This window comes from Musca vetustissima, unplaced genomic scaffold, assembly GCF_032173495.1.
Source record: "Musca vetustissima isolate MV318-11 ecotype Yass unplaced genomic scaffold, APGP_CSIRO_Mvet_v1 utg33555, whole genome shotgun sequence".
NCBI classification, from domain to species: domain Eukaryota; kingdom Metazoa; phylum Arthropoda; class Insecta; order Diptera; family Muscidae; genus Musca; species Musca vetustissima.
Genome location: NW_026875561.1, coordinates 1 through 11728, shown reverse-complemented (window position 1 = coordinate 11728; position 11728 = coordinate 1). Strand labels below are relative to the sequence as shown.

General features: G+C 33.2%; 1 protein-coding gene across 1 annotated transcript; it reads right to left on the bottom strand.

Moving 5' to 3' along the window:
* Window positions 1-2574: 2574 nt before the first annotated feature.
* LOC133338051 (uncharacterized) lies at window positions 2575-5758 on the bottom strand. Its single transcript, XM_061546233.1, has 4 exons — window positions 5630-5758; window positions 5086-5282; window positions 3282-3630; window positions 2575-2934 (listed from the first exon to the last, which is right to left on the bottom strand). Exons 1-4 carry the CDS (start codon window positions 5756-5758, stop codon window positions 2575-2577), a joined length of 1035 nt encoding a protein of 344 aa, XP_061402217.1.
* Window positions 5759-11728: the final 5970 nt, after the last annotated feature.

Genomic DNA, 11728 nt, shown 5'->3' with positions numbered 1-11728 from the left:
AAAACCTTTAGATGCACGGTTAAAGTTTATTAGAATCAGTCTCTTTCATCGTTCTTTTTGTTTTCTCGCTCTCAGTTCCGTATTGATGGACGAAAAAAAAAATATTGTGCAAAAAATCCTCTTTTGATTTTACCGGATAAATATAATCTCAAAAAATAAATACAATAGCTATAAATCAATCACTTCATGTAAAATAGTGTCACCACCAAATAAACCATGACGGTATATCGACCAATGCCGATTTTTTTTTCTTCCAATAAGAATTTTCCACACGACTTTGTCTCACAGTGCAAATAACGATGACAAACATCACAAAAGTTAAGGCTAAGGCTGGTAATATTTACAACGAATTTTTGTTTTTATGCTATTTTTAATGAATGTACACCCGTATTATCAAATTTAATTATTCAATTACATTTTTCTGATATGCATTTATTTTACCTTACATTTAATGTAACAAACTTTCTCTATTACAAACTGACGTGCTTGGTCCCTAAACGATAGTTATAACCGCTCTTAGCATATACTGTATTAAAATCGCGTACTCCCACAAGATTTTTCACTTTGAAAGGGTTTTTTGAAAACTGCAATATAACCCAATCAATAAATTCGATTCCATCGTTTCCAAATAGTAATATTTTACATAATTTGTTTCATACTTGAAATAATTACCTCCATAATTTATTTCTTTTTTTTAATGTTATTATTGGATATTAATTCAATTTATTAAATTAATATCAGTGCAATTGTTCCATTTAATTCTCGTAATAAAATCAGATAAATACGACAATCAAAAGTTCCATTGTAATTAAAAAATGCGTAAAAACACCAAATTAAACAAACGTCTGAAATATGTAGTTTCCACGTTGTTGACAACACTGTTTTTCACTTTTGTTTTGCTTTCTTTGCCTGCACCAGTTGTCAAGTTCAATAACAGGTGGTCGGTCGCGAATGATCGTTCTAATTGTAGTGCAATGTGTTTAAAGTTATATTTGATTATTAACTAGAGAATAAAGTGCAAATAATTGTAAATTCATTATTTAAAAAGAAATCCTTCATTAAGTCAATATAATTCTGTTGGTAATTCATTAAATACAAGAGATTTTTAGTTGTCCAAAAAGAAAGCAATCACTGTTATTCTCTTGTCCGTGATTCAACGAGAGAGAGAGAGGGAGAGAGCTATGATAAGCTGTCATTTTTGTGTACACATTAACAGTGTTAAGTGAAAATTCCACAACCATCACTCTCCCATAAAATCAATGCTGTCATTGAGACTATAAGATAGATGATGAAATTACATTCAAATTGTTGTTGTATTTGCTGCTCGTGGTACAATTTCTTTGCCATAACGTGTTAATGAGAAAACAACAAGTGTTTTGAATAGATAATTATCTTCAAGCTTCTATTCTGTGACGTGTTAGGACATCAACAAAAGTGAACACGCAATGAAACAGGTACGTAAACATTTTTGTGCGTATATGTGTCGAATTTGTATAATAATAATCTTAATTGACAAAACAATAACGGACATAAGCTCAGTCAGGCACCTCAGGTTTTCTAATGCTTTTTAAACTTTATGAGTTTACTTTAAATAGTGGTGTGAAAAAAGGTGTGAAAGAGAGTAAAGAAGAAACCGCCATATGAAATGTCTTACAAAAACAGAAGGCAGAGAACGAGTTCACTGATACATGTAAACACGGGCACCAGTTCCCATGCTTCCCCAGCATTAACTTTAAACTTCAGCAAAAAACAAATAAATATCAGTCGGTGTTGTCGACAAATATATACCCCCCAGTCTATGACAGGGTAACCGTTGTGCGGATAAAGTCGCAATTTGCAACCTTTTTGCGACTTTTCTCCTTTCTTGTTACGCATTTTGGTTTTTAAGCTAATCTCAATTCGTATACGTCGTTATTGATAACGCACAGTTCTAAGGGAATTTGATACTAACTCGGAAGAGTTTTATTGAAAAAAAATACTTTTCTGTATCTTATGTTAAGAAAACTACTTGCTATGTAACTTTTTAAAAATTCCTAGCACCATCTGAATTAAATATAAGTCAATTCTTTCATTATTTTTTTATTTATTTTTTTTTTTTTGTATATAAAATAAATGATAATATTTATTTACATGTAAAATTATATATATATGTATAAAAATAATAACATGACCTTATTGTTTTATAATCCTTTTAAGGAATATTTTGTTTTTGAAGAAGTCGATATTTGTGTGTGTTTCTTTGAATAACAGATTAATACTCTATTTACAATTTGTGAATTTTGATGTACCAAAGAAAATATGGCAAACATGGGTAGACATGTATGTGTATTAGTAGTAGATAGTTGTAACTGAAAAACTCTAATTCGAAATGTTGAAGTTGGTATTCAAAATTTAATATGTATATCTGAAGAAGTGCAGTTAGTGATGTTATTGTTGAGATTCTAAATCGTGTTAAGTTTTAAATAACAAAATACAAATGAATAACAAATGGAACTTTTTCATGCATGTGTGTGTATAGTAGTAGTTGTAAGGGTGGTGGTAGACTTAGAACTATTTCTCTTCTCATAGGGCAATTCAACTTTTCTTGTTGAGTTTTTCCTTGAGCTTCAGCGTCGAATCCTTGGGATAAACATGTTTCGAATAGAATTTAAAGGAAGACTTTGTGGGGGCTTTTGTTGTTGTTGTGGTCGAGGATACTGTAGTTGTTGTGGATTTCGTTGAAGTTGTCGACGAAGTATTTGTGCTGCTGACATTTGTGAGCGGAGTTGTGGCAATAAGTTTTTCGGCCGTTGCTACAAAATTATCAAATTTAACAGTGTATTCCGCATTGGGCGTTTCTTCTTCGTCCAAAGGAGCCCAAACGGGTATTTCAGCTGGCACATTACGCTTCGATGTGGCCTCCCTGACACTATCATTTTCCTCAAGCTCAGTATACTATAGAAATGACAAAAATTGTTAAAAGATGCAATGTAAGACAAATGATTTTTGTGTATGTGTGTGTTAGTCAATGGAAATGAGAGAAATAGAATTTTGCAAATAACCACCAAAAACAATTAAAAAGTTAAAAAAAAATATATTTTATTTTGTGTTTTCGTTTTTCTTAAAATAGAACATCCCAAGACTTTTAAAGCCAGATGTGATAGAATTAAAAAAATACTAATTTCATAAATTTGTGTTTTAAAATCAAAATAAAGTGGGAGGGGAAAAAGCATCACTGAGGCAGGATAAGGTTGATTGTGACAAATTGTGACTTAAAAATAACGATAATTATAAACTCTTACATAATTAATTGGCACATATTTGACTTTCTCGTAGACTTTGTATTTTTTCGTCTTGGCATTGTATTTGCCCTGGAATTTGTAGCCGTTTTCATTGTCACTGGAAGAAAGTACATTCGCCACAGTCGTAGTTCCTGCTGCCCCATTCGATTTCGTTGGTACCACAGCCACATAACGTGTACCAACATTGGGTATGTATTGTGGCGCCAATCCGGAAACTTGTTGACTCTGCTGTTGATAGTAGCTGGTCTGTTGTGGTCTTAGCAAGGTTCCGTAGTTGTTGGGTTTTGTATTGTAGTTGACATTGGTGTTGAGTCTTGTTTTGGGTCGTGAGGGTGGCGGTAAGACATAACTGAAAAAAATGTAAAAAAGAAAAAATAAAGGAAAGGAAATGTTAGCTCATTTTAGGTTTTGTCTCCACTTGGTCGTGATGATTTAAAGTTGTTTCACATTCAAAAGGGTTTATTCTAGGACTGAATATTTCTTCCTTGTTTAATATATTTTTTCTCTTATATATTGTGGTTGTATAGTACTCAAACTGCCTTGTAGGAATTTGACGAAATACTGTCGGAATTGTTGCCTTGAAGGAGACATCCTTGGGCATTATTACACTAGCATAAATTCTATAATGCTTGAAAGTTTGTCTGTAAATATATATCTTCCCTTAATGCCGTATAATTTATAAATTGATCAAATTGGCTCATATCGATAAAAAAAATCATTAATTTCGATCGGGCCGAACCAAATTATAGCCAATTAAGTTAAAAACGCATCAATGGGTACATTTTTTAGCCCCATGTAACGGGGCTAAAAAATGTACCCATATTGATAATGTTGGGTAGGTAAATTTGATACCAATGAGAATTCAAAATACTAAACTATGGCCGATTTGACTGAAAACCCTGACAAATCTTCCAAAGACACATAATAGTACACCCCATTATTTGGTGGATTTGGAAGTTTGTTATAATCAGCTATCCTAAAATGTGAACCGATATTGATAATTTATGTTTATATTGGGGCTATACCAAAACATGGACCGTTAGATGGATAATACATACTCCACGTTATGGTGGGGGTATATAAATCTATGGGTATGATCACAAATCCAAACAGCAATCGAACATGAGGGACTTCGAAAACGATCCAAATCTAACAAAAGTCATTCGAGGAAGAAACACTTCAAAACTAATGATCGTCTGACCATGGATCGATTGTTTCGCTTGGTCAACGCAGGTCTAATGTCTTCCGAGAAACTCGAAAAACGAACAAGAGAAGATATCATGTGTATCATCATCATTGTGTATCATGACAATGCGAGCTTAAACCAACGGATCACGTCCGCACAGCCCTAACGTGGCACCCCGTGAAGTCCTGCATTTGTCACAAATCAAGAATAAATATATGGTCAATATTTTTCGTCGTCTGCAGGCGTGTTCAAAAATATGTTTGTATAATTAATGGTATCCAAAAAAAAAAAAACAGCCAGTTATTAGGCCTAAAATATGTATGTAGTAGCAATAATATGTGGAGATTCTTCTAATGGTCTTCTATCTGTAGATGGAAACAAACTGGAATTCTATTTATGTATTGAAAAAAGTTGAATAAAATATCCTTCTATTAAAAGCTTCAAAACCCTCAACCTGTGGAATGTGTGCAAAGGCATGTTATTGTGTTTTAAATTATTGTATAAATCTCAGATATATTTTCATAAAAAGAAGAGCAATTAGCCCCTTGTAATTACTGTGAACGAATACCCCGAAAACTTCCACTTTGTTTTCTATACTCCTATTTTTCTTATACTCACACATATGGATTCGGATTTGGTATATCATTGCTAAGGTCCTCCCAAACTGGTGCTGGTTCCCGGAATGGCGGTATTGGTCGTACTGTGGTGCGAGGTGTTGGCGGTATAATGGGGCCGGTATTTGTATTCCAATCCACTCGTATCGCTGTGCTCAAAGTAGCTAAGCAAGTGACTAGCAGGTAACTGATTCCTGTAAGCTGTAAAAAAACAACAAATAAGTTATAAATGCAGATACATTAACATATTCCATCATCTTTAACATCTAATAGGAAATTTAAACGAAAAAATAAATAAATTTGTACATTCTAAAAATGTAAAATCATGACTTGATACATTAGCATTGCTCCAGTAGCAACACACACCGCGAATGACAGATACCGGCAAAATAATACCTCCAGAGTGTTAGGTGGTGCATGGGCATTTAGCTTGGATTCGAATTTTCGGTCTTTTGTCAGAGTCGTGATTGTCTCGTTTGTGAAAACTACATCAACAACAATCAGTAAATAATTTGTTTATTATTTAAACAAAAATTATTACTTCACACCTTGTGGGGCCTAACACCAATACCACGACAAATATTACTCAGCAAACCACCGTCGACCGACGAAGAAAGCAACCAGCTAACCAAAAAATGATGTATGTGACAATTTTCTAAATTTGACATATAATTCATTTAGTTTGGTGACATTTTGAACAGATCATTTAAAATAATGCATCAGAAGGTAATTCAACAATAATGGTGGCGTTGGAGTAATTGTTGAATGTGTTATGCATATTCCTTGTGCATTACACCGCAGAAAGAAATTTGCAAACAAAACAGAATAGGAAACAAAAACAAACCCCCATAAGTCTTTGCTCACGTAGATTATCATGTTCAAGTATGTGGCTTAAGTCTTTTGTTTCTATTATGCTTATGTGGGCTTCACATCATTGTCTTCTCATTAGTTCCACTATATGGCATTAGAATTAAAATTCAATTATCTTTGGGTTTAGTAAAGAAACATACACTAGGTACCTGTGCTGTTTCATATTTAATATTCTCTTTTTATTGTTGTTGTTGTTTTGTTTTAGTTATGTCATTTATCATTTATGTTAGCCTAACAATTAATTACACATTTCAATTTCAATATTTGATTTTGTATTTGATTTGATATGAACTTGACACCATAATTCAATTTGTTGTAATAATTGCCAATTATTTTTTGTATTTTTTTATTTTATTTGTATGTTTGGTTTTTGCTGCAACGACATGTTTGATTTCAACAAGTGTCACATTACCGATGTGTGAGCGTAAAAAAGTCAATCAAAATGACAATTAACTAAAAACGCCGGTGTTTGGAAAAAAACGTGATTAATCATAGATTGGATTGGTATAAAATACGTATAGAAAATCAATAGATATTGAAAATAATTCCTTTTTTTACATTCAGACAACCTTCTTTTGGCAGAAAACGATCTATAGAATATCTTATACTTGTTGATCTTCTATAGACATTGTATACACAGAATTACTTCTACAGGACTTTTATGAATATCCTCAAAGTCCTCAAGTCCTTCTGTAGACAAAACAGATTATATTTCTTCTATAAAAAGAAGACCACCTATAGATCTTCCGCAGGCAGAATAAACTCTATACTCTGCAAATAGTTCTTATACAAAATGAAAACCTTCCCAGGACTTCTACACACAGAAGAACTTACATATGCATTCTATAAATATAAATGCTTCCATAGGCAAAAGACTTAAATAATTCTTCTATACGTAGAATACATTCTGTATATTTTCTATATAAAGAAGAAATTCTATAGATCTCCTATATATGGATCTATATATATATATTCTGGATATAGACAGTCTTCTCTCAATAAAATATATTTTATAGGTATTTTATACATATAAAAACTTCTATAGGTATTTCTTAATTGAGAGTCCTTCTATAAGTCTTCTGTAGATAAAAAACTTCTACAGGTCTTCAAACGTAGGAAAACTTTTATAAGTCTTCCGAGAATAGAAGCCATTATGTAAGTCTTCTATATTTACAAGACCTTCTACAAGTTCTCTATACATAAAAAATGTATCTTCCATAGATAGAATATCAAGTATTTGTCATCATATGTTCAGATCGTAAATAAATTTTTCACTAACGTTGTTAACGATCTCCATGCATGTGATCTTCAATTCAACAAACTAGTATCGGAATTCACAACACACAGTTGGACAAACGACTTATTGACAGATGCATACTCGTACAACAAAAACGCAAACAAACATACAAACATATTTATTTTGTTTTAATTTTTTTCTCTGATTTCATGGTTAGTGGTTTTTATGCAACATTTCTCCATAGACACATCTCACCGTGTGTGAAACGTGTTTCCTGAGACTAGTAACCCACTGCCAGCTTCGCTACCCCACCACCATCGCGATCATTACGTGTGTCGTGTGTCGACAACAATATTTGCAAGTGTGCACTTCATTTTACACATTTTTTCATTTCGCTGCAATTATTTATGCATTTCAAACATTCATTATTATGGGAGTTTGTTGAATTGAATTGAACAGCTACGTGTTTTTTTGTTGGTGTATTAGCTTCGAGCGCCCACAGAGGCTGTACTGGGACAGATATTGGTGGTCAGTTACTTGGACGGAAATTAATAAATATTCATTCATTAGAATCGTTAACTAACAACTGCAGCAGGTTGTTCCTTTGTGCTGTAGTCTTGAATTTTTAAATTTTTTATTCTGATTTAACAGAAACAATAATAACAACAGGTCCGTTAAGATAAATTCAGTATTTATCTAGCAAAGACACAAACCATCAAGTTAACAGAGCTATTGACAGAGCAATGTTAACGTTAACAGCGCAATGTTAATTTTAATAAAGCTAATAAAAATTACTATTTTTTTAAAAAATATTAGAATTATCAGTTATTTTTAATAAAAACATGCGTAACATTCAAAAATAAACAATTTATAAGATTATTGGCCATACTAAGAAAAACCCCTCACTCGTAATGGCATCATATGTGGCAAGACAATTCCGTATGCTTTTTTTGTCCACTGCTCCTTCCAGGAAAATTCTGCCGGGACAACATGGGTATCATCGGAAAGCTAATGGAGAGTACTTTCATCCTAGCTAATAAAATTATTAAAAAATTCCGCCCGAGTTGGGTGTATTTAACAAAAACTGGCGAAGTCCTGGGGCAAGGATAATTATTTTGTCCACTGCTCCTTCCAGGACAATTCTGCCGGGACAACATGGGTATCATCGGAAAGCTAATGGAGAGTACTTTCATCCTAGCTAATAAAATTTTTAAAAAATTCCGCCCGAGTTGGGTGTATTTAACAAAAACTGGCGAAGTCCTGGGGCAAGGATAATTATTTTGTCCACTGCTCCTTCCAGAACAATTCTGCCGGGACAACATGGGTATCATCGGAAAGCTAATGGAGTGTACTTTCAACCTAGCTAATAAAATTATTAAAAAATTCCGCCCGAGTTGGGTGTATTTAACAAAAACTGGCGAAGTCCTGGGGCAAGGATAATTATTTTGTCCACTGCTCCTTCCAGGACAATTCTGCCGGGACAACATGGGAATCATCGGAAAGCTAATGGAGAGTACTTTCATCCTAGCTAATAAAATTTTTAAAAAATTCCGCCCGAGTTGGGTGTATTTAACAAAAACTGGCGAAGTCCTGGGGCAAGGATACTTATTTTGTCCACTGCTCCTTTCAGGAAAATTCTGCCGGGACAACATGGGTATCATCGGAAAGCTAATGGAGAGTACTTTCATCCTAGCTAATAAAATTATTAAAAAATTCCGCCCGAGTTGGGTGTATTTAACAAAAACTGGCGAAGTCCTGTGGCAAGGACAATTATTTTGTCCACTGCTCCTTCCAGGACAATTCTGCCTGGACAACATGGGTACCTATGGAAAGCAAATGAAGAGTACTTTCATCCTAGCTAATAAAATTATAGAAAAATTCCACCAGAGTTGGGGTTATTTAACAAAAACAGGCGAAGTCCTGGGGCAAGGATACTTATTTTGTCCACTGCTCCTTTCAGGAAAATTCTGCCGGGACAACATGGGTATCATCGGAAAGCTAATGGAGAGTACTTTCATCCTAGTTAATAAAATTATTAAAAAATTCCGCCCGAGTTGGGGGTATTTAACAAAAACTGGCGAAGTCCTGGGTCAAGGACAATTTTTTTGTCCACAGCTCCTTTCAGGACAATTCTGCCGGGACAACATGGGCACCTATGGAAAGCTAATGAAGAGTACTTTCATCCTAGCTAATAAAATTATAGAAAAATTCCGCCCGAGTTGGGGGTATTTAACAAAAACTGGCGAAGTCCTGGGGCAAGGACAATTATTTTGTCCACTGCTCCTTCCAGGACAATTCTGCCGGGATAACATGGGTACCTATAGAAAGCTAATGGAGAGTACTTTCATCCTAGCTAATAAAATTTTTGAAAAATTCATGGGTGTGAAGATAAATTGGACAATTTAAATAGGATATTTAACAGAGTGGATGTTAACAAAACTTTCTTAACTCAGTAACAGAGCTATATTAAGGAGTTACATAGTGATGAGTGCGAAGATAAATTGGATTTTTTAGATTTTATTATTTTGTTTTGTATTTATAGCACATATATGACAATAAAATAAAAAATCACCTTCCTATAAGATCTCAACATTATTTAAACAAAAATCAGAGACCTACGTAAAATAAATTCAACCGATAAAATATATTAAATCGAAAATGTAGATCAGGCCAAAACGACTAAAGCAGCTACGTTATAAAAGATGGGTGGATGAAACTGGGCTTTAATGTAAGGTCTCGAGGAGTTCTTTATACCATTTATATTCTAAAACCGTTTCAGAAAGCTAAATTGGACGACTTTCTGAAAATATCCTGAAATCCTGTAAAGACCACTGTGCGAAAATAGACCACTAAAATGCGTTGGATTTTTAAGTGGTGACTAATTTTGGAACATTGACCGCTAAATTAGAAAGAATCTGAAATTCTGAAAGTTTAAAGCTATTTTTGTGGATAATGTAATGAAATGAAATGCTTAAAAAATTCGATTTATTGCTGAAATTTTATTCCAGAATTATTGACCCAATTTATTGAACTTCGGTTAAATGAAACATATGTCAATTATTCGGACTTGCCATTATTATTGAAACGCTCGGATACTTGAAACAAATTCACTGCATTCGGCCAGTTTCAATTAAGCGGATTGGACTGTATAATTTATTGCATTCTTGGATGTCACATGTTTTCCAATGATCTATTTATAGCTCTTTATACTAGTGCGAGTGCGTGTGTGGATTCAACACACAAAATATGCGCTCACTGAGAGTCCGCGCTAAGGGATGTTTATTACCGAAAACAAAAATGTAACGTTCGCTATTTGTTGTTGTTGCATAGCAACGAAAAGCTAATGATCTCAACGGATCGAAAACAAAACAAGCATCACATTACAACACGCATGAAAAGTTCGGTGGCTCAGTTGGCAAGCGCGTTGGTTTTTGACAATTCTTTGTTTAAACGTTGGGTCGTAGGTTCAAATCCCAGCGCAGGAGAACTTTTTTTTTTATTTTAAATTTATTAAATCATATTAATTTTTTATATATATTTAATTTTCATATCTGAAAAACTTTAAATTTTTTAAGCATATATAAAAAATATATTTACCTATATCCTTAATAAATACGCGCATTGTATTTATTCGATATTTTAAAAATACAATCATTTTGTGTATTCCAAAAAATATATATATTTTGTGTTCCAAAAAAAAAAAAAAAAAAAAAAAAATATAGTTATTCAAAAAAAGTTTAAAGTAATGAACGATTTTTTTTTCTATAGAAAAAAATTCGATTTTTTTTTTTCTATAGAAAAAAATTCGTGAGACCCTTGGGTAGATTTTTTTCTATAGAAAAAAATTCGTGAGACCCTTGGGTCGATTTTTTTCTATAGAAAAAAATTCGTGAGACCCTTGGGTCGATTTTTTTCTATAGAAAAAAATCGTCAGTACCCTTGGGTCGATTTTTTGCTATAGAAAAAAAATTCGTTAGGGACCCTTGGGTCGATTTTTTTCTATAGAAAAAAATTCGTGAGACCCTTGGGTCGATTTTTTTCTATAGAAAAAAATTCGTGAGACCCTTGGGTCGATTTTTTTATATAGAAAAAAATTCGTGAGACCCTTGGGTCGATTTTTTTCTATAGAAAAAAATTCGTGAGACCCTTGGGTCGATTTTTTTCTATAGAAAAAAATTCGTGAGACCCTTGGGTCGATTTTTTTCTATAGAAAAAAATTCGTGAGACCCTTGGGTCGATTTTTTTCTATAGAAAAAAATTCGTGAGACCCTTGGGTCGATTTTTTTCTATAGAAAAAAATTCGTGAGACCCTTGGGTCGATTTTTTTCTATAGAAAAAAATTCGTGAGACCCTTGGGTCGATTTTTTTCTATAGAAAAAAATTCGTGAGACCCTTGGGTCGATTTTTTTCTATAGAAAAAAAATTCGTGAGACCCTTGGGTCCATATTTTTTTCTATAGAAAAAAATTCGTGTGGACCCTTGGGTCTATATTTTTTTATAGAAAAAAATTCGTGAGACTTGGAGTCGATTTTTTCTATAG

Excerpts from the sequence above, each read along its gene's own strand:
- LOC133338051 (XM_061546233.1), bottom strand. The coding sequence starts at position 5,758 with ATGAATTATATGTCAAATTTAGAAAATTGTCACATACATCATTTTTTG. Across the intron at positions 3,631-5,085 it reads CCAAATCCGAATCCATATGT|TTATGTCTTACCGCCACCCT; the intron begins GTGAGTATAAGA and ends CATTTTTTTCAG. Across the intron at positions 2,935-3,281 it reads AATATGTGCCAATTAATTAT|TATACTGAGCTTGAGGAAAA; the intron begins GTAAGAGTTTAT and ends TCATTTCTATAG.